Below are 24,329 nucleotides of genomic sequence, written 5' to 3'. Positions count from 1 at the left end.
AGAGAGAGAGAGAGGAAAAAAGGCCGAATGGGTAGAGCTTAGGGTCTTCAAGTGTGAAATAGCGGCTGAAGGTGGAGCTGACTCGGTACTGGCTGGTCAACACAGTAAAGAACTGACCAGCTCATCAGGAAGAGGAAAAGAGGAGTGAGGAAAAATTGCTCCCTTCTTGCATCGTTCTCCTTTTATTCTCCGGCTTTCACCCCCCCACCCTACCCTACCCCCTCCCTCCTCCCCCGCCCCCACCCCCACCCCCGACACAAGTTTGGAATAAAAAGCCGATGGAAAAATCCAAAAATTTTCGAATCGACGCACTCCTGGCCGTCGATCTTCCCAAACCACAAACTTGTTCGCCTCTTGTAACTTCAGCCCCCTCTTCCACAGGCAGCCCGCCAGTGCTCGAGCAGCACCCGATCACCTCCGACTGCCTGCGGACCGACACCCCGTCACCTCCACGCTTCACTCTCGGTAACCTGATGCCTAAACCTGGCTTCCTGAGTGTTCACCAGCACCCCGGGATGACTGGCCTACCTCCCCACGGGGCGATCCCGGCTTCAGCTCTCTACGGTCACCCAGTTTACACCTACTCGGCTCTGACGGGCCAGTCCAACGCCCTGCCCTACTCCTATCCCCAGCTCGCGAGCAGTCATCACTCCGAACCCGTCAAAGTGACGGCCGGCACTTTTCAGATCGACCAGTGGCTTCGAGCATCGACAGCGGGAATGATGTTGCCAAAAATGCCCGATTTTAACGGTAAGTGCCTCCCTCCCCTTTAACTCGTACGAAATTCCAAAAAAAAGTGCAAAAAAAAATCTGATTTTTAATTGCAAAGTGTTTGCACTTTGAGACCACAGTAAGAATTTATCAAGACGTGTAATGTCGATTTTAATTTTAAATGCCGGTAGCAGCAATGAAGACGATCGAAAGATTTGCTCCCGTTAAATGTTATCAGTTTTCAAATAAAACAGGTATTCAGAAAGCAGCAGGCGTTGGTACAAACAAGAATTTTTAGATTTTAGATATAGTACAGTTATTTTACCTGCAGTTGTGGGGACGGGGGTGGGGGGGGGGGGGGGTTGGTGGTTTGAGGCTGTGCTGTCTGTGTTAGCACCGCCACTGAGCAGCGGCCGTTGTAAACAAGCTTTCAGGCTGCAGGTCTGGACACAAATCTGTAATTAAATCAGGGAATCGCAGCAAGAAGCTGCCCACTGTTTTAAGAAGACAATTTATACTAATCCCAGTCACAATTTAACTCCGAAAAACAAAGAAGCGCAGGGGTTTGTTTTAAATGGGTTAAAAACACGCTAAGAATTTTGCCGCCTGTGCATTCTCAATTGCAAGGCTCAAAATCAGTGATTTTCAGTTTTTGGTTCGAATATGGTTCTGTTGGTATTTAGTCTTAATCTTACGTTACATCAGGAGCAAAATAAGATGCAAAAGCCTTTATATAAATAAAAGTGAATGATGTAAGATGTCGTAATGCACTGACTAGCAAACGTTTACAAGTGCCTACATTGATATCGAAAAGTGAGCCTACTCACTGGGAAAACAGGTTTTCTTTCTTTTGCCCAGCCCTCGTGTGTGAAAAATTCCGGAGAAGCAAAATACTAATTGGGAAAACGAGTAAAAGTTCTCACAATGTAAATCGCACACACGGTTTCGGTGGTGGTGTTTAAATAAGGGGAAAGGAAGCGAAATGGCTGGATAATGGACGGCTGGAAAGTGGCAAGCTGGTGCTAAAATCTCAGCACACTGTTGCTGTTTGCAGGAGAGTGAGTGGGCTTTTTGTCTGGCCGTTTTAGCAGATTTGTTCAAGATGAGGCAGTAAATAGCGCCTTTTCTTGCTAACCTTTTTACTGTGAATGGCGGGCTCTCTGCAAACCCGGCAACAATGAGATGACAAATCCAACATGTGCCTTATTTATTAGCCTTTGCAAACGGCTTGATTTTGGCACGCACGCAAGTGACACGAATTCTTTCTCTGTGTTGGGATTGTACCCCAACCCCCCCAGCAATCCAGGTGAAACCAGCACATTCCTTTAAGTAAGAATAACCCAGCCCGTAAACAGCGCACTAAAATATCAACATCTTAATATAGGATGTTTTATACTAAAATTATTTTTGATAGGAAAATGGCTATAGTTTCATAAGCCATCAATGCGTGATTTTATTTATATAATATGATATACAGTAGGCTATACTGTAAATCTACAGATATCAAATGTGGGGATTGAGCTCTGTTTATGCGTACAGTTTTAATGTTTAATCCTTGTGTATTTAATTAAAGAATTGACTTGTATTGGTATTAGAAGGATTGTCTGTAAACGGTGGGCGTTCTCACTAAGTAGAACCAATTAACTTTCCCTGGGGAGATTGAGCTAATTTCGCCCTCTCCCATTGTCCGTTTTATTGTCTAGCACATTGTTAGCCCTGTGGGAAATCAACTGGTCCTTTGAAAGAAACTATTTTAAATCACCGGCGAATGGGATACCTTTAATACACTAGCAGGGCAGAGTTATGTCCATTTAAATGGCACTGGGTACTGTCAATGATAATTGAATTTAACAAATGGTTCGGAGCCGTACGATCTGCAATTCTATAATGTTCCCTTAACACAAGTCGCATGGAATGGTAGGCATTGTGTTTCCAAACTCTGACTTTTGCTTCGAGAGGAACATTGAATTAACATCATATATAAAACTCTGGAACTAGGTGACATTTGAAAAACAATGAAAATAGATTAGAGTTTAGACTGAAATTCCACCTGCCACTTAATATAATGGTCGAAAACCTAACACAATTAAATCGCACAAATATTTGACTAGTCCGTTAACCCACCAAAATTTACATCGGAGGTAATTTAACTTACGAATGGGCGTTTAAAAGAGGTACATCGTTGGCATTTGTTACATCAGTTTGTTTCCTGTCCTGACGAGCTTTGTAAAACGTGGTTTTAAAAAAATCACTGTTTAAGAAAGAAAGAGACCGCAAAATAAAACAATTGGATAGTTAGGAAGTAGCTCGGTACCCAGGTAAACATTCCACCTGCACCATAAAACCGCAAACAAATATGTTGATAAGAATGTCAAGAAAATACTCACGGTTTGTTTTTCGTGGTGCTCTGCACTTATAGGAAGAAAATTTATGTTTTATGGGGTATCCATCTCATATTTCTGCTGTTTTCCTCAGCACAAACACAGACCAGCATGTTGGGGAAATGCCGCAGGCCCCGAACGGCTTTTACCAGCCAGCAACTACTGGAGCTGGAACAGCAGTTCAAATTAAACAAGTATCTCTCGCGTCCCAAAAGGTTTGAAGTGGCCACATCCTTGATGCTGACGGAGACACAGGTAGGAGCCCTCGGTGCATATCCACACCCCAGGTTTAGAGGAGACGGCGAGATGTTTGCCAACTTTAATCTTCCAGTTTTAATTCAGAATCGTGCTTGCGGTTGTTTTTAATCAGGAGTTTACATGATGACCCTCCCCGCTCCCTCCCCCCAAACCTTATCTTTTCTTACAACTTGTAGTTTTTGAGCTGTATTCAATATTTTAAACACTTGCCCTTTGGGACCTCCACCGCTCTTTCACACCATTCTAAAATCTGGATCTACTCTTTTTAAAGGTTAAAATATGGTTTCAAAACAGACGGATGAAGTGGAAACGAAGTAAAAAAGCCAAAGAGCAGGCAGCCCAGGAGGCTGTTAAACAGAAAGCAGAAACCACTGAGAGTAAATCGGACCATTTTCAGGATAAATCTGACATTACAAAAAGCGACCAGAATAAACATTCCAGATTAAGAGACTTTAGGGAGAGTGACGAGGAAGGAGGGAGTTTAACGTGCCACTCGTCAGAATGTTCTTCAGACGAGGAAGCCGAGCTGAACCAGTCACATCAGGGCCCAGCAATGAAAATTAAATAGGCCCATCTGTTCTGCAATTCTGAATGTCACCCCAAACGTGAAGCTCGACTTGTACGGCGTTGTTGGACGTGAAAGTTTCTTTGAAGCCAATATCTTTCTGTTCTGCTGCTCAGGTTGTCCATATTTCCTCAATCTCCAACCAATTGCCATGAAGTACTGTTTGTGTATCTCTGCACCCAATAATGGGAAATTGCAAGACTGTTCCGTCTTTATTTTTGTAATGTATTTATAAGAATTCGCCTATAGTTATGCATGCTAAGTTATTGTTTAGCTACAATGTGCTGTTTCTCCCCAACATAGTGCAAGATGATACTGTATATAACACACAATAAATGTTTTGTATGGAACTCGCTCTTACCAATTATTTGAGTCCATATTAAATGCAGGGAGGTGCTGGCTCTTTGCTAACGCGCAATGTTTAATTAAGCAAAATAGAAAACTTACAGGGGTTAAGTTGAATGCATCACAATTGCCTTCATTATCTAGCGACTCATACTCTGCCAATGACATTAAGAATTTTATCAGTTTGTAGCAGACAGACATTTTGCACCCACCCCCCCCATTCTCCCCCACCAATACTCAGTAAAGCAGCACTTGCAGTCCCAGACGTGTAGTGGTTTAGAATGGACTTACGCTTCAAGATTTAATTCTATAGATTGGTGAAATTCTCATGCACTTGTGCTCCCAACAGCTTGATTTAAAAGCAATACTGGCGGCGAGGCCTGCTCTGCTCGGCTGTTCTCCCACGCCCTTCGCGGGGATATTGGCCGTTGTGAGAGGAGGCCTGTTGTTAATGCCTGTGCCGGACCTGTGCAAATGTGCCGAACGGCAAACATTAGGATCGAGTCAAACTGCAGAAACATTTAACACCAAGGCTGAAATGGCTTTAGTTTAGAAAACCCTTGCAATGTCCCTCATCAATCACTGCAGGCTGTCCAGCCCTGGTCGGGAGTGTGTGGAGCATATGCTGAGCAGATGAAATCATATATTTCTTGTGTATTTATTCTCGCGTTTCCCCTTGGCTGCATACATTGATTTTTCTTTTAACTTCCAAATATTTGCAAATAAAATTATGAAAGCGGCAGCGATAACTGTATCGATTTTTCTGCCTTTAGACAGCCCGGCCCCACCAGCATTGTACTGTATTGCGTTTATTTTCGCCCAATTCCAATCAATCACAAAATAGAGATAAAATATATTTATTTTGTCATTTTTTTTATCTCAACGACGAAGCTTTTTTTCCGTTGCCGCTTATCTTTCAATCTCCTCTCGAATTTAGCAGCCAGGTAAATGGCGTGTGAAATGTTGGCCCCTCTCTCTCTCTCTGTCTAGACAATGGAGATTTAAAAAAAACCCCGAATGTTCAAAATAAATCTATTTTAACTGCTTTGAAAGTCGTCCGGAAAATATAGCATGGGGTGAGAATTCCCCTCAACATGGCCTTTGATGCCTTTCACGCCCTGTGAAATATTAGGGTGAATTTAAGGCAAGCTTCGGAGACGTTTCGCTGTTTGCAGGCAGCCTTCTCTCCCTCTTGCTCTCGAACAGTTTACCGCGATCACGTTATTTTGCAAGATCAATCTTGAAAGATTGCTTTCTGTAAACGAACCTTTGTTGTTCCCTGGCTGGCAAGGAAAAGTTTTCCTTCAAAGTCAAACTGACTGGTGGGGAATTAGGCGGTGGGTGGACGGGAGATTGGAGAGAGAGAATGGGTAGGTGGGGGGTGGAGGAGGGGTGGGGGGGTGGGGGGTGATGAGGAGCGAGGCCTTCAAATTTATTTATTGTACATTTACAGTGCTAGGACACCACGATGTACAGTTTACAGTATTTGGACAATTACACGTAAATTTTGAAACTGCAACATGAATTTACAATTTTTCACCCTGTCCAATCACAATGAACCTCCACCACCAAACCCGAGTTATTGTAATGGAGCATTACAACTGTCTAATAGTGCTTAGAAAATATGATTACGGAGCACGCACACGAATTAGAAGCAGCTGTAGGCTATTCGGCCCCTCAATCATGCTCCGCCATTCGAAAAGATCATGGCTGATCTGACTGTGCCCTCAATTCTACCTTCTTGTCTGCCCTCTGTACCTTTGACTCCCTTATCAATCATGAATCTAACTCAGCTTTAAAAATATATGCTGAAAAAAAATCTACAGACTCATGACTCTCCGAGAGAGAGAGAAATCTCATCAGCTCCGTCTTAAATGGGAGATCCCTTATTTTTAAACCGTGTCCCCGAGTTCTAGTCTCCCCCGCAAGTGGAAACATCCTCCCGGTACCCACCCTATCAAGTCCTCTCAGGATCTTATGTTTCAATAAGATCACTTATCATTCTTCTAAACTCCAATGGATACAGGCCCAACTTGTACAGTCTTTTCAATAAGATATTATATGTAGACACGTTTTTCAAGCTGTAAATTCGGGGCTATCAGAGTAAGCCAAGATGTTAGAATGGAGAGACATGAGCTAAAACTGGTGAAAGGGCAATTTCTGAGCGACCTTGAGGCACTTCATCCAGTAAAGTGATCAATAATTATCTAAGTCTCCGGGCCACGGTAGTGGAAGCAAAAAAAAATCCCATAAATTCACGCAAGACAATTTTTCAAAAATGGGTGGACAATATACTTAAATAACTGAAGAATCTGGAGTTTGAATAGTTTGAAATGTCGCATACATAAAACGAAATCTGCAGAACAAATATAACGGACCTTTGTAGATGCCCTTTTCTGGGTCATAGAACACTGCTAATAATCTGCGTTTCATTACAGTTCATGACAGAACGAATGCACAAGTACATTCTAACACAACTAGATTTGCGAAAGGGGGGAAGAATATATTTATTATTCTGCAACATAATTAGGACACATTACCATAGCCTATTTTTTCTGTTACCTTGACATTCCCTAGCAACCGATTAACTGTTAATATCTAACAAAACTCATCTCCCCAATTATTATGTGGGAAAGCTTCCAGATAGATCACGTTGATCGTACAGTGCCTGATATCCAACTTTAAGAGCACTGTGCTAGAATCTGGGATGTGTGGAAACAATTTTCTATTTGACAAGAACCTTCGCCTCTTCACTAACCCAAACGCAAATGCCTGACCTGCTGAGTATTCCTAACATTTTCTGTTTTTTATTTTTCTATCTTCACTAATCAGTGTGCAAGATCGAAACGTGCTGCTCAGTGACAGTATTTAGTTTACAGATTCACATCTCAGGAAACATTTGATATTTCAATGGCCCACTAACCGCTCATAAATTGCAGCTAACACCAATTCTTCAAGACGTAAAAATCAAACTGTACGGGGCCTTCTCCAATTTACAGTTGCACGAGAAATGAACTGTTTCAACTCCTATTAATTAGTGTTGCAGGAGTAAGTGGCCATGTTGTATATCCGTTTGCTCTTAATAGTTATGGTGATAATTGGTTTCACAACCATTGTACGCATGGATACATCACTGCTCAGCAATAAGACTAGGCATCGAACACTCTGGTTAGTTATGTTTAGTTTTTAAATTACATTCCTTTCATGTGTATCCATTTTAAGTTCCGATGGAAAATAGCGAGATCAGCAGAATCCATACAAGTTGGAAGTAATGAATTGGACTGGGCAGCCACAGTTTGGCGATAAATTAAGGATCAATTCATTATTGTCACTGTAACTAATCCTGCAATCAATTACAGTAACATTAAATATAATCACTGGCTGTACTCGACAATCAGTAATTCATTTGGAATAATAAATTGAGAACATCTTTCTTCCTTCATTTCTTTCTTCGTTGGTTGTGCTTATCGGTGACTGGATGGGCAATTGCTGCTGTAGTTAGTGTAAACGAACCTTAGTTACTTTCAAAGCTTGCCAGTTATCTTACAGGGAATGTCACACGCTGTTGAATATGGATGGTAAAACAGCAATAATATTGTTAATTATTAATATATACGTTCCACTAACAGTGCACGTTCTGTGTTGAAGGCTCTGTATGTTTGCAGGTGTTGAACCTTCCTTTACATTGTGTTGAAAAACAAACCAGCTTTGGTCATAAAACAGATAAAATGTTTTCCCACTATAATAATTTGTAAATTTGCTGGTTATTTTGTGCTGTCCTCCTTGGCTTTGGCGCTTTATTTAAACTGTGGCTGACCACCAACTATATAGAAGCAGAGTACACCGCAAGAACCAAACATAGTAGTGTTGTTTGGCAGTCATTTTATTTTGAGAATATTATTAATAAGATTTATTTTTATTTTCACGAATTATTAGATGGGTGGATAAATACTTACACAAAAAGCAATATAGATAAATATACACGTTCATAGATATAGGTTTCCTACATTACAACAGGAAATACACTTCGAAAAGCACTTCATTGGCTGGAAAAGGCTTTGGAATGCCCCAAGGTCGTCAAGGGTGCCAGAGAAATTAAACTAGTTCTTTACTTTTGATCGAAAGGTAGATTCACCTCTTCCCAATTATAGAAGCGAGAAGCGGAGGCTGACAGGCTAATGGGAAATGAAGGAGATAAGTAAACTGAAAGCATGAAAAAAATGGGAGTGTATAACATTGGTGTCTGCTTTCGAGTAATGAAAAGATTTTCAGAAGGAACGTGATTGAGAATTAAAACACGGGTTGGAAGCAGAGGGCATTTATTTATATTGTGTGACCCGATTTTCAGGCAGCCCTGTGAACTAGAATTATAACCCAGGTTCGAAACCACTCTTCCACTGATGGTGGTATTTCTGGAGTCACTACCGGACGTCTCAAAGACTTTACAGCCAATGAAATAATTTCGAAGTGTGATCACTATTGCAATGTCGGACATGCGGCAGCCAATTTGCGCACAGCAAGCTCCCACAAACAAGCAATGACCATGAATCCATTATCCTGCTTCAAATAGTGGCATGCGACTTTTTACATCCACCTTGTCTTAGTGTAACATTCTAACCCAAAGACAGCACCGCCTCAATGCGGTACTGCACTGGGTAATCAGCGGCGATTTCTGTGCTCGGCTGCTGGAGAGGAACTTAAACCCACAAGCTGCAGACACAGAGGGAAGAGTGACTACCAAATGCACCATTCAGCAACCATCCCCAGTTAGTGACCACTACCATTCTAGAAATCCCCCATACTCAAGAAAAATCTATAACCTGGGCACTGATTTTATTATAAAACAAAAATAAAAATACCTGGAAAAACTCAGCAGGTTTGGCAGCATCTGCGGAGAGGAACACAGTTAACCTTTCGAGTCCGTATGACTCTTCAACAGAACCAAGTAAAAATAGAAAATAGGTGAAATATAAGCTGGGTTAAGGGGGGGAAGGGGGGGGGGGCGAGGCTAGAGCTGGATAGAGGGCCAGTGATAGGTGGAGAGCGCCAAAAGATATCATAGACAAAAGGACAAAGAGGTGTTGAAGGTGGTGATATTATCTAAGGACTGTGCTAATTAAAGGTTGAAAGCAGGACAAGCAAGGTACAGATAGCCCTAGTGGGGGTGGGGTGGGGGGAAGGAAAGAGATCGAAAAAGGCTAAAAGGTAGAGATAAAACAATGGATAAAAATACATTTAAAAATCATGGAAATTGGTGGGAAGAGAAAAATCTATATAAATTATTGGGGAAAAAAGGGGGGGATCGGAAAGGGGTGGGGATGGTGGAGAGAGTTCATTATCTAAACTTGTTGAACTCAATATTCAGTCTGGAAGGCTGTAAAGTGCCTAGTAGGAAGATGAGGTGCTGTTCCTTCAGTTTGCGTTGAGCTTCACTGGAACAATGCAGCAGGCCAAGGACAGACATGTGGGCATGAGAGCAGGGTGGAGTGTTGAAATGGCAAGCAACAGGGAGGTCTGGGTCATGTTTGCGGACAGACAAAGGTGTTCTGCAAAGCGGTCACCCAGTATTATTATTCTGTTTAGCTGTTGTGATTCATTGAAATAAAAAAGCAGACGATCTCAATTGCCAACACTGCCCAAAGCTTTTGTCCTTCAGATGGTTCGATTATTATTTCAGTTCTGTTATAAGTTTAGCTCCACAAACATATATTTTAAAGCAATAAGATGATACGATTCGAGCAATAAAAGCACAGAGCACTTTAACAGATGTTGGCCACTAACTTTGCGATTTGGAAATGATTATGTTAATGATGTATGATTATTCTATGGGAGCAATAATCTGTCAGAGAGATGAAAGACGCTGCTCAATGAACCTTGGAAATGTACTGATACCAGTTGACGTTTAATTATACCCTTCCACGTAATTATCCATACAAGGCTGCCATGTGTGAGGAGCTGACACCTTTGCAGCGTTAATGCCGGACTCTGTACCCAAATTCTATTGTGGCTTCGCTTCTGTCAACAAAACTAATCCTTTAAAACCCCAGATTTAGAGTTCGGAGGATCAGGAAGCGTTGTGAGGACGTACAACCTAATTTCTGAGTCTTATTTTTTCCTAGGAGTCAAATGTGAAGAGAACCCTGTGAACTGAAGTGAAAGAAACAGACATTTCAACACCATTTTGTTAATTGGTAGCGGGGAAAACAATCTCAGCAGGTCAGGCAGCATCTGTGAAGAGAGAAACAGAGTTGCTCCTATCACTGCTTTTGATGTTCTTTTGTCTGTGACATCTTTTGATGGTCTGCTCCTATCACTGCTTGCTTGTCCCTATAACCCCCCACCCCCTCCACTTCTCTCCCCGACCCAAACCCCACCCCCTCCACCTTAAACCAGCTTATATTTCACCCCTTTCCTTGGATTCACCTAGTTCTGTTGAAGGGTCATGAGGACTCGAAACGTCAAATCTTTTCTTCTCCGCCGATGCTGCCAGACCTGCTGAGTTTTTCCAGGTAATGCTGTTTTTGAAACAGAGTTAGCGCCTCAGCTCGATGAAAGGTTATGGAGCGGAAATGTTAACTCGGTTTCTCTCCACGCAAGCTGCCCGATCTGCTGTGATTTCGACAGCACTTATTTTATTATTTCAGGTTTCCAGCGCCCGCAGTGTTTTGCTTCGGTTAATTGATCGTTCATGTTCAATATATCTACGGTTATTCGTTCAAAGAGGGTGCGGCTTGGCCATTTTTGGGCAGGAACTCAGTACTCGCCTCCCCGCTGGTTCACCTGGCTGCTTAAAGCAAGGGCTTGTTTAACCCAACCGGGTTAACCTCATTAACTTGTGATGTTTTACCATTCGTATCAGCACGTGACTATTTGACCCAGGTTAAAGATTAGTTTCGGCTGTGGACATTTTTCTAGACAGTACGTTCCGCATGGAAAATATTTGAATAAAGTTAGTAAAATGAGCCTTTAGAGCATTGAACATAAAGGCAAAATAGTGCGGCTGCCGGAAGCCGTAAATATAAATAAATATTGCTGGAAATTCCCAGCAGGTCTGATAGCATATGTGGAGAGTGAATGTTTCAGCTTGTTGTCCTTTCGTTAAAAAAAAAGTACACTCACTGTTTCTATATAGGTTAGAATCTTTTATCTTTCATTTGGCTGCTCTGGTTCTGTTAATTGGGTACATGAATATATTTCTAGGTCCTGATATAATTTTCCTTTTGCAACGTTTCTTAAGAGACACGTATCGTCATAACGACATTCGCAATAGCGCTTTCTAGGATTTATCCCTGACCACTAACTTTATCCCGAAATCCTAACCACTTATCCATAATACTAACCCTAAACTTAACTTGAAGCCCTAGCCCGAACCACTTACCCCAACCCTACTTAAATAGCCCAGTAACAATGGCTTATTGCGGTGTGCATACCAGGAGTGATACTGCTCTGCTACTAACCCTGAGCAAATGTACATGAGCCAGAACACAATGTCTCTCTTGCCTTTGATGCCTCGCTCCTTCTCTGAACAAAATTGTCGAATTACTGCTGGTATCGCTCTAAAGTAACCAAGTTGAAACGGGGACCTCGCACGGCACATTGGCCTGCAATCCATTCTCTAAAGTCAAAATCTTACAGATCGAGTTAAAAGAACTGAGCGTCTCAATGTCTATGTTGATATAAATTACAGGTGTCTTGGGAGTCAAGATTTCCCTTTAGCTCGTTTCTCCTCCTCTCCTGAAGATGGCGACAACTTGAATGCTGTTTTACACATGTCGAAGTCAGCATTTACATGATGCTTGATCATGGGGGAAAATCATAGACCAAGCCTGTTCTTGCCTTCCGCACCCGTGTCCACACTTCCTACACTACTGGTTAAGTATAAACAAACTCGAATTTATATAATGCTTTTCACGACTTCAGGAGATCCCATTGTACTTCACAACCAATGAAATACGTTCAAAGTACAGTTACTGCCCTCATGCTAGGAAATGTGGCATATGTAGCAATTTCCCACAAGTAAATGAAAATAAATGACTCAATAATTTGTTTTAGTGGTGTTGGTTGAGGGATAAGTATTGGCCAGGACATCAGGAGAACTGCCTCTTTGCTTGGAATAATAGCATGGAGGCAATTATATCCACCCTGAAAATTGAGCCTGTGTTTAATGTTTTGTCCAAAATTACTTGGAGGTGGGGTGGAAAGGAAACAAACTAACACCGAATATCAAGAACATGTGGGTTCTCTCCCATTTGTAGGCCTTGCACTAAGTAGGTGTTTTACTTTGAAATTTTTGCCCCAAATATTTTTCAGAAATTCAGATCACTCTCAGGGGCAAATGTTCACAGCCAACATCTAGAAAGCATGTACTAAGTCTAGGGCTCAAATAGAAAACCTTCACCACTGTATTTCAGCTACTGATAAAAGGGTGGGGCTTCATTTCATCTTCCTTGGCATTGAAAGACAGTAAAATAAACGAGACTCTGGTTAAGCACAACTGAAAAAAGCATTATTAACTATTAAATAGGCAAGTAACCAGAAACAATTCAACACTAAAGGTTCTACATGCACACTGACAACACCAAACTCTATCCCTCCACTATCTTGCTCATCCCTTCCATTGCCTCTGATTTGTTATGCTCCTTGTCTGAGACCTAGTATTATATGAGCAGAGATTTCCTCCTATTAAATATTATGAAATTGAAAGCCATTGTTTTAAGTCCCATACAAAGCCTGCTTCCAAGCTATTCACTCCACCACTCTTACTGGCCCACTGTCTGAGGCTAAATCAGTCTGTTTATAACCTTGGATTCCTACTTCACCCCAATTTGAGATTCTAACCCCATATTCTCTCCATTGCCAAGACTGCCTACTTCCACTGCTGTAGTATCACAGGTCTCCATCACTGCTGAGCTCTTCTTTTTTTGAAAATCTCATCCATGTCTATGTTACCTGTAGACTTGACTATATGTTCTCCCAGCTGGTGTCTCATCTTCCACCCTCTATAAACTTAAACTCCCCCTAAACTTTGCTGCCATTACCAAAACTTTCATCAACTCCTGTACACCCATCACCCCTTGTTCACTGATTTACATGGCCTAACATCATCCTGATTTTAAAATTCTCATCCTTGTTTCCAAATGGCCTCATCTCTTCCTATCTCTATAACTCCTTCTAGCCCTACACCTCCAAGATTTTGTTCTCCTCCAATTCTGGCCTCTTTCTCATCCCTGATTTTCATCATTCCACCCTTGGTGATCGCACCTTCAGCTACCTAGAAAAGTTTTACTATGTTAAAGGTGCAATATTATTGCTAGTTGTTGTTGCCTGTAGTAATAATGGGCTTTCTTTGGGAGATAGAAAAATAGTTGTGTATGTGGCATAAATATGAAATTTAACTGAATGGGTCTGGACATACAGTTCCTGAATATTTAAACAGTCATTTGTTGATGACTGTCTACTGAGTCTCTCAGGCCTATATGTCTCCGGCAGTTTCAGATGAAGTATCCAATTCAAAACAAGTTGAGGAATACTTTATAAAGTTAGACTGAGACAAAGAAACATAATTACTAAGCTGAGAAATCAAACATATATACAAATAACACTTATATGATTCTTGTATTTCAGGAATGAAATTAGGAGATACTTCTAAACACAAAGGATGGTAGAAGGTTGAAATTTTCTTCCTCAAATAGCAATTGATCCTAGATCAATTGCAAATTTTAAATCTACTTTGATAGATTTTTTGATCCAAAGATATTAAGAGAATTAGGGCAATGGAGTTAATGGAGTTAGGTCAGAGATCAACCATGATCTCATTGAACACAAGAACACGCTTGAGGGGCTAAATGGCAATTTCTAGATATTTGAATTGGCCTTCTATCAAATATCTGCCCAGGCACATCTATATTCTCAGTTCTGTATCAAAATAGGTTGGATACCTTCCTGTGAGTGGGCATCATTTTTCCATAAGTATCATGACAAAAAGATCCCATGAATGATATATTATAGAAAACAGTGTGTAATTTTTGTCACACACTGTATTTACTCACAGTACTGCCTGATGAGTCAAGATAGTCAAAAGATCATGATACATTCATCAAATGTCCATATTATATTGGACCTTTCAGACTAAATCAAAATTGGTGCCTAAGTATTGAACAAAGGTGGCTTAGTGGTATTCTCACTGGCCTGGTAATCCCAGAGATCCAGAACAGTGCTTTGGGTTCTAACTCCCACCATGGTGAAATTGAATTTAATAAAACATCTGGAATTCAAAGTCTAACAAAAACATTGCTGATTGTTATAAAAACCCATCTGCCCTTTAGGGAAAGAAATCTGCTGTCCTTAGCTGGTGGCCTGGTTCTTAAATGCTCTCAAGGGCAATTAGGGATGGGTAATAAATGCTGGCCACATTCCATAAACAAATTTTTAAAAAATCTAGTCCTATAACTCCAGTTAGCTTAGGCATTCTCAAGCAACTTCAACTTGTCATCATTACTGACTTAGAAAGTGCTCAGTGGATGCATTTATAAATTAAAACAGAGTTTAAAATAATACTTTAAGTGTGGATATTCCTGCTCCATGCTACCTAAATGTTCAGACTTTACTGGTTGAAAACAGCGTCAGCAGACATATGACAGGTCTTCTCCGATTGTGTTTGGCATTTAGTTAGCTTTCTTAGCTTCAGATCAATTTGTCATCACTGGGCTCAGGCTGTGAGTATAGTATAAATGCAGTCTAAAAGTTAATTAAATGGGTAAGCACCCTCAACATGCGCCTTAGCTTTCTGTTTAGTTGACTTATTTATCAACTTCTCATACAGCCCAGTGATTTTCAAAAGCCTTGTTCTTTATTAGCTTTATAGGAAATTATCATTAATTTGTCATGTTCCTATTGTCATTTTTCGATCTGCTTCATTTCTCCTCTATGGTCAATCTTCTTCTTCAGTTCTCTGAAGACAGGTCCTTGGCATATCATGAAAATATAATCATTTTCATAATATTATTGTGGTTTATTGTAAAGGTAGGTTAATAGTGAGGTTTGGATTAGTTTTTCTGTGTGAGGTTGTGTGTGGAGTTTTAATTGAATTGCAGACAGCTAGTCTGGAGATTTTGAGTTATCAAAAGAGAAGCTAGCTCTGAAATGCTAAATACGTAAACATGGCTTAAGTTTTAGAATGTGAGGTGTGAGGAACATTTGCATTTTTAGATAAACCAGGTCGTGAATCTTAAAGAGATGGTAAGGTGTTACACCTAGCCAACAGAGGCTAAGCCAAACAGCATGTTTATTTTTCCCAAAGATTACATATAATATGAGTACTATGAAAGATTTAATTTATGGAATAAATAAAGTTGCAAAGACATATTGGAACAATGGAATTTACATTAAAAGGGAGAAACTTGTATAAAGGAGATGAGGTTATGTGTAAGGGGAAGGCATTCTAAGATTTAACACATATGAAAAGCCTCCAGCCTCTGTACATCAAGCTGCTGTCTACAGGAATCAATGCTAAGAAAACTCACTGTGAATATCACTGTCCAGGGCACTGTGTGCTTTGCCTGGGTCTGTTGAAATCTATTTTGTTTTACTGTTGCCTGAAGGGAGGTGTAACTGGGAACTAGATTAATTAGGAGAATTAGAAGTTATTATAGCAGTGTTTTGTAGACCTATGTATATGCTTAAAATCCTTTCTTTTATGAATACATGTTTAATTTAATTTTGTAAATAACCTCTAAGACTCTCTGGACTTATTACTCCTGAATTCAAGGCATGCATCTTGAAATAAAAATACAAATTGCAAAACAGTTGTGGCAGCTGTTTCAAGTTCCCCTCTGGGATTTGAGCAGCACAGCATTTATCATCCGCAGTGCCATACTAAAGCAAATTGTTATGATTTTTACTATGGGACAGAGCAAGAAGGAAAGCCCCAAGTCCACCTCAGCCAGAATAGGATCAAACCCTGTGCTGTTGGCAGTAATGTGATCCACATACTAGCTACCTAACCAACTGACTTAACCAGCCCCCTTAGTGCTTACTTCAACAATTGCTTACTTCAAGTAACATTTTTTAAAAAATTCATTCATGGGTTGTGGGCTTCAGTGGCTGGGCCAGCATTTATTGCCCATCCCTAGTTGCCCTTGAGAAGGTGGTGATGAGCTGCCTTCTTGAACTGCTGCAGTCTATGTGGTGTAGATACACCCATGGTGCTATTAGGGAGGGAGTTCCAGGATTTTGACCCAGCGACAGTGAAGGAGCAGTGGTATATTTCCAAGTCAGGATGATGAGTGACTTGGAGGGGAACTTCCAGGTGGTAGTGTTCCCATCTATCTGCTGCCCTTATCTTTCTAGATGGGTTTGTAATGTGCAGTCTGAGGAGCCTTAGTGATGCACTAAATAAACCAGAACCAATCTGATTTAATCAACAATAATAATGTGGATTTATATAGAGTCTTTTAGGTAAGAAAACATCCTAATGTGCTACATGGAAGTGTAGTCTGACAAAAATAACATCAAACCAAAGAAGGTTTTGGTGCAAATTTTAAGAATGTAAAAATTAGGAGCAGGATAAGGCCACATGACCCCTAACAACTTGTTCCGCTATTCATTGAGATCATGACTGAACTTTTATATCAGCCACCCTATTCCCATATAATTGATTCCTTTAGTGCCCCAAAAATATAAATTTTGGTCTTGAATATACCTAATGGCTGAGCTTCCATAGCCCTCTGGTGAAGAGATGACTAAAATTCACAACCCTCTGCATGAAAAAAATTTCTCCTCATCCGAGTAAGCACCTGAAGGGAAAATAATTGCAAGGCTAGGGGTAAGGGATGGATGGGGAGGGGGGCGGGGAAGAGGCAGATGGGGAATGTAGGAGTGAGCAGTCAGATTAGCCAAATTGCTCTTTCAGGGAGCTAACACAGGCTCAATTGGCTAAATAGCCTCCTTCTGTGCTTAACCATTCTATAATTCTGTAATTCCATGTCAGTTCTAAATGACCATTTGCTTCTCCTGAGAACCCCCAGCTCTAGACTCTACAAGCAGAGGTAAAAGTCCCTCAACATCTACCCTGTCAAGCCCTTTAAGAATCTTACATGATTCAACAAGATAGTCCATATTTCTAAACTCCAGGGATTGAATTTTGTGCTCATTGAGCACATGCGATTGGTGGGCCCAGAAGCTGGTGGGAAATTGTCCCCCGACTGCGATTGGCTTCCGACTGTGATTTCATGCTTGCTGGCCAATTAATGGTGGGGGCGGGAAGAGGGTGGGCGCTGATGTCACCGCAGGTGCTGGTGAGCGCTTCCACTGAACTCCCTGAAGGCAGCAGCTGCCTCAGAGAGCTACAGACCTCCAAATAACAAAAAAAGCACAGAAATGCTGCCAAAAATGTCCATGAGGTATAATCAAGCTTAACTCATAAGCATACCTCATAAAAAAAAGTCCCCAGGTATTTCTTTTTAGCTTATATCCTAACAGAGAATTCATCCCGCCCTTGGATGAGGTTTCATCAAAAATGTAAAGCCCGCCTGGTAGATTGGCCCATCTGCCAACCGTAAGGTTGGACAGGACATGAAAAATTGTTCACAATTGGGGCGTTAATTAACTTAATTGCCTACTTAATTGTCGACGGACACTCTTCTGACTTTTATGTGCACTTGCGAGCGAAATATCTCGCCAGTGTGCCATGAGGTCGGGACGGTTGCCTTGTGTCATCTCACACAAATTTACGCCCTTTTGGGTGGAGCGCACGCCCACCTGCGGGACATAAAATTCTGGTCCATGTAATATGGGCCCATTCTGCCAATGTTTGCTGTCAAAAGGAATTTAATAGCACCTCATGCTAGTTAAGCATATTCCTGCCCTCTTGTGACTCAACAATTTTTTTGTCCACTAAGTCGCTGAAAGTGTTTAGAGAGGCAATCAATGCTGCTGAGAAAATCCTATAAAATCCAGGAGACCCCCACTTATTAAAGACCCCAATTTCTTACATTTTGATGGAATCAGCATCTCACTGACTGCCTCACCATTGACAGGCATTGTCAAGATTAAGTTACTGGATTTATGTGTTGTTACCAACCAAACATGCTGCATTTGTGGTTGACTGCCAGTCAATCTCACTGACACCCCAAAGCCATGATTATAAATAGTGTCTCATTTCTTTGAGTTGTGTATCGTTTTAGAATATTTTATAATTGTCAAATGTCATTTTTTCCCCCGACTTTTCTTCCTTTTTTTCTCTCCCTCCCTTTTAACCCAATCATTCTTTGGCTACAGAAGTAGGGAAATGGGCAAGGCCCTGAAGAGATTCAAACGGAGGAAGAGAATTCTACGTGTGAGGTGTCGGGTTACCAGGACCCCGGTGGTGACCATTCAAGGTGCTTGTCAAGGATAAGATGTTTAAAGCAGAATTTTGAATGAGCTGATTTTTTATGGAGGCTAGCCAGGAGATTAATAGAATAGTCAGCACTGAAGGTGACAAAGGCATGGATGAAGGTTTCAAGTAGAAGGTGGGTTGAGGCATGGATGGGTTCAGACAATGTTATGAAGTTGGAAGTAAGCCGTCTTGCGATGCAGAAGAGTGTGAAACTCAGTCCTTAGCGAGTCTGATTCAATCAGAGGCAATGGCCGGGGAGGGGCATTGAATTGGTGTCGAGGGTAGATTTTGTGAATGGGGCTCCGAGACATCAAACCAGGTGAAGGCCACAAAGTTTGACAATTTGATATGCAGACAATTCCTTTGTGTAATTCCTCAAATCCTAGTGCAAGCCAACAATTGACAAGATTACCAACAGCTATATCACCCCACAAACATGACTGGAAAAGGGGGTAAATGAGCAACGTGAAAGACAGCTTTGTGGGAAATACGTACAAATATACCAAGATTCATGGGCGCTGAGGTCTCCTTTCGGCGCAGTCTGTTCGCAACGCCAGTGAAAAGGAAACGGTGCAAACCCACTGAGCCCAAATTGGTTAAATCCTTCTGTCAGACACTGCTCGTTTCTGTCCAGAAACCTGCAAACACAGCTTTACGCAAAAGATCCCTTCCGACCGACCGATCTCATCAGTTTCACTAATTGAACCGATTTCAGGTCTGATGAAAGGCCGGTCGAACTCAAACGTTAACTTTTGTTTCTCTCTCCACAGATGTTAACGTGCTGAATAGTTCCAGCATTTTCTGCTTTTATCCGAGGGTTGACAAGGTCTGACGAACTTTCTTTATAAACAACACACATACACACACTGGTTTGAAATGCGAAAACAAGGTCTCTCTCTCCATCCTGGAATGCAACAGATAAACGTCCAAGGCAATCTAAATTGAGGAGACGTGAGAAACGAAACCACTCCATAACTGGAAGGTTCATTCATTTATTAGACACATCCAGTCAAGTCAGTTCATCTCCCTCCCAAGACGTGACCTGTTAATAAAAGGACAGTGACACTCGGGGTATCCCCGATTCATTAGCTGAGCTCAGAGGACAATGGGCCCGATGTTCTTACAGAGAGAAAGGCACACACCAGAAAGATAAGGTGGGAGGTGTTCCTCGGGAAGTTTCACAGCAATCTGTGTGATTACCATTATCAATTATTGATTCGACCATAATTTCAAGGGAGGCCCCGGTTTGCTCAGCTGGGTTGGAACAAAAGGAAACGCGCGACGTTGTTATCTCTTCAGCCGCAGCGACCCCCAGATGAGCAGCAAGAAGTTCAATTTGTGTGGCAGGAACTGCGGTGTCTGCACGACAGCTGGGGGCGGGCGGTGCGGCGGTGGGCTGGTCGAGCTTAACGATTTCATTCACCTGGGTCTATAGCCAAGGTCAGCTTGAGGGTGCCAAATGTTTGAAAGCACGTGTTGCAGGTTGCAGTCTGAAATAGCAGATTGAATTAATTTGAATTTGGAATTTTTTGAAAAATATTCTTTTCACTTGAGATGTGAGCATCACTTCCAGCATTTGTTGCCCATCCCTAATTGCCCTTGAACTGAGTGGCTTGTTCGGCCATTTAGGAGGGTAGTTAAGAGCCAACCACATTGCTGTGGGTCTGTGTAGGCCAGATCGGATAAGGATGACAGATTTCCTTCCCAAAAGGACACTGGCAAACCAATGATAGTTTGACGCTCACCATTACTGACACTAGCTTTCAATTCTTTTTTCATGTATTTTCATTCACCAAATGTCATATTTTCCAGGTTAGTTTAATGCTTCCCCTTTACTCATTGCTCATACCTAATCTGATAAACATAATTCATCTCCCAATTGTATGTATTAGGACTTAACCTGCCAATTTGTTTCAACAATACTTCCCACCTCAGACAACAGGAAATTGTGCTTTATTCTCCCCCCTTGCCCACCCCATCCCATTCCTTCTCCGGTGGAGGTAGTAACTCCTATTAGGGTCCAAGGCATTCACAATCTTCTAGCGCTTCATTCAAATAGTCAGTGACTCTTCATGTTCATGCTTAGACAATGGGTGTTAACAGGGTATTTGACCACCGAGGAAGGAAGGTCATTGCAGTCAAGCTCAATATTAGCCTCACCCAATGTTCAAATACTTACAGTTGTTGGCAGGGTTCACTAAAATGTAATCAGAAGTGGCCACTTTTGCATCATTGAGAAAAAACACATTTCTTATTTAAGGTTTTAAACAAGTTAAACTTTCTCATGCATTTGTGTGTTTCCCAGCTTCTATTTTTATACTGCCGCAACACAGTTCGTAAGAATGAAAAAGTGACAGAACAGCCACATTCAAAATCTCACATGAAGAAAAGAGTGAAGTTCTTCCACTGCTGGGAGTATTGAGTCTGTTTTTCAATTTCAGGTGGTAATATAACTCTTGGGTTTCGGAATTCAAGTGGACACCTGGACATCAACACTGGGATTCAGTAACGCTATCTTTATTCGGACCAGTAGCTGCCTGTGTCAGCAAAATGTTCTCTACAATTTTTCATTGTTTCCTTTTGACATACACAAATGTTGCTTTGTGGATTTTACATAGGTACATCATTCAAATAGTGAGCACGTTGCTGAGTCAAATGCTTACAGTTACTCCGTTTTGGGTGCATTAGTTTGAAGGTGTGGGAGAGGTTTATGAAGATGATAGCAGAAGTCAGAGGCCTTGGTTGTGAGGCGAGAGAATTTGGGTCTCTTTCCATCAGAATTTAAAATGCTGACAGATCTGATAGGTGTTCAAATTTGAGGAAGTTCTGAAATAACTAAAGGGAAATAACTTCAAGTATTCATTAAATTGCTGCCTCGACTTAAGATGATCATTAATTCAGCAAAGGAAGAGGTTTGGATTTTTTTTATGCAGAGGGCTGTTAGGACATGAGATGCAAATTGATAAGAACTTTTAAAAGAAAAGTGTATAGACTAGAAAAATAAAAGTAAAAGCATTAACTAAAAGCAAAATACTGTGGATGCTGGAAATGAAAACAGAAAATGCTGGAAAACCTCAGCAATTGGGATGTGGGTATCGCTGGCTAGGCCAACATTTATTGCCCATTCCTAATTGCTCTTGAGAAGGTGGTAGTGAGCTGCTTTCTTGAACTGTTGCAGTGCATGTAGTGTAGGCACAACCACAGCACTGTTAGGGAGGGTGTTTCAGGTTTTTCACCCAGCGATAGTGAAGGAACGGTGATATATTTCCAAGTCAGGATGGTTAGTGGCTTGGAGGGGAACCTTCAACTGGTGGTGTTCCCATGTGTCTGCTGCCCTTGTCCTTCTAGATGGTAGCGGTCATGGGTTTAGAAGGTACTGTCTAACGAGCCTTGGTAAGTTCTTGCAGTGCATCTTGTAGATGGTACACACAGTGCCACTGTGCATTGGTGGTGGAAGGAGTGAATGTTTATGGATAGGGTGCCAATCAAGTGGGCTGCTTTATCCTGGATGCTGTCAAGCTTCTTGAGTGTTGTTGGAGCTGCGCTCATCCAGGCAAGTTGAGAGAATTCTATCACACTCCTGACTTGTGCCTTGTGGATGGTGGACAGGCTATTGGGAATTAGGAGGTGAGTTACTCGCCACTGGATTCCTAGCCTCTGACCTGCTCTTGTAGCCACAGTATTTATATGGCTGGTCCAGTTCAGTTTCTGGTCAATGGTAACCCAATTTCCACACTCAGTGCTTCCTCCAAGAGATGTTCAACATGGAGGAGCACTGATTCATCAGCTGAGGGAGGGCGGTAGGTGCTAATCAGCAGGAGGTTTCCTTACCCATGTTTGACCTGATGCCATAAAACTTCATGGGGTCTGAGTTGATGTTGAGGACTCCCAGGGCAACTCCCTCCCAGCTCTATACCACTGTGCCGCCACCTCTACTGGGTCTGTCCTGCTGGACCGACAGGACATACCCAGGGATAGTGATATCTGGGACATTGTCTGTAAGGAATGATTCTGTGACTATGACTGTGTCAGGCTGTTGCTTGATGAGTGTATGAGACAGATCTGCCAACTTTGGAACAAGCCTTTAGATATTAGTAAGGAGGACTTTGCAGGGTCGACAGGGCTGAGATTTCCATTGTTGTTTCTGGTGCTTAAGCTGATGCTGAGTGGTCCATCCGGTTTCATTCCTTATAGACTTTGTAGTGGTTTGATACAAGTGAGTGGCTTGCTGGGCCATTTTAGAGAGCATTTAAGATTCAACCATATTGCTGGAGTCACATGTAGGCCAGACCGGGTCAGGACAGCAGATTTCCTTCCCTAAGGGGCATAAGTGAGCCAGACATATTTTTATGACAATCGTTATATGGTCATCATTAGACTTTTAATTCCATATTTTTTAATTAAGTTCAAATTCCACCATTTGCTTTGGTGGGATTCAAACCCAGGTCCTCAGAGCATTACCCTGGATCTCTGGACTTCTAGTCATCGCCTCCCCTGGTCTGGCAGCACAGTGGAGAGAGAAACAAAGGCCAGAATCGTCCAGTCCCATTGGCATCAAGTGTCATGATGGGCGGAGGGTGGGGGGTGGGGGGGGGTACCAAATTTGGCAGGAGGGGCAGAAATCAGTTTCATGTTGGCGTGAATGCACAGCAGAATCATCCAATGGCAGAACGTGAATCCCACTGGAGGCCAACGTGAACCTGATTTGCATCCCGGTAAAGGGGTGCAAAGTAAGGCCCGACTGGAATTGTCCCCCACACCCGATTTACCGTTACATCAGCAGGAAAACATGCTGGCCCAGAACACGTCTGGACAAGTGTGACGTGCAGAAGTTGGGACTTACCGTTAAGGCCGTGCCCAGATCACAGACATCCGAGGAGAAGAAGATGCTGGAGCCCCACAGCTACCGGACCTGGAGGAACACGTGCATCACGTGCTGGGTGGATCCTCATTTACATGGCTCTACAGCGAAGTAACTCACGGAAGGTGAGAGGGCTCCATTGACGCTTTGGATCTGCTTCAGAACATCAGTGCCTTGACCATGGGCTGTTATGGATGATTGGCAAGGTGGCAAGGTTTGGGCAGGGGGCTGGGTGGGGGTTGGGTGGGGGGGGGGGGAAGGAATGTCCAGCTGTGAGTGGGAGAGGAAGGTGTACCAGAGGTGGGGGTATGGGAGAGGAAGGTCTAGGTGTGACTTGGAGAGTAAGGTGCAGATGGGTGAGGTTGGGAGGGGGGAGAAGAGTGTACAGTGGGGAGGAGGATGCAACAGGGGAGAATGCAGCAAGGAGGTAGGTGTAAGGGGGAAGGAAGGTGTAAGGGAGGGAGTTCGGAGGGGGGAAAGTGTCAGACGGGAGGAGGGTGTCCAGGGGAGGAGGGGGTAAGGGTGCAGGAGGGAGTAAGGCGGGGGTGGTGGGGGGTGGGGGGTGCGATGTCCAGGTGAATGTGCAAGGGAGGGGTCTGTGGAGTCAATGGGGAGGGACCTGAGGTTGGGCATGGTAGGAGGGAATGGTGAGTATGAGAGAGGGCAGAGGGAGCCGGTAGAGTGAGAGGGTGAGAGTGCATCGGTAGCTGTAGAAGGGATGGTGAAGGTTGTTAGTGAGGCCTCAGAGGCAGACATGGGGGTGGGAAGGAAGAGGTTGGGAAGGTTAGTGTGGATGGGGGTGCGATTCTCAGGAATGTGCACATTCACCTG

The 24,329-nt window shown here is 42.4% G+C and overlaps 1 protein-coding gene across 1 annotated transcript; it reads left to right on the top strand.

The window, feature by feature from the left end:
• The first annotated feature begins 278 nt into the window (after window positions 1–278).
• mnx1 (motor neuron and pancreas homeobox 1) lies at window positions 279–4,077 on the top strand. Its single transcript, XM_041185024.1, has 3 exons — window positions 279–750; window positions 3,187–3,347; window positions 3,622–4,077. The coding sequence occupies exons 1-3, from the start codon at window positions 279–281 to the stop codon at window positions 3,916–3,918; spliced, it is 930 nt and encodes a 309-aa protein (XP_041040958.1). The 3' UTR covers window positions 3,919–4,077.
• The last annotated feature ends 20,252 nt before the right edge of the window (window positions 4,078–24,329 follow it).

Source organism: Carcharodon carcharias, chromosome 3 (assembly GCF_017639515.1).
Source record: "Carcharodon carcharias isolate sCarCar2 chromosome 3, sCarCar2.pri, whole genome shotgun sequence".
Taxonomy (NCBI): domain Eukaryota; kingdom Metazoa; phylum Chordata; class Chondrichthyes; order Lamniformes; family Lamnidae; genus Carcharodon; species Carcharodon carcharias.
Note: the sequence above shows the minus strand (reverse complement) of the source record. Positions and strands in the feature narration are given on the sequence as shown.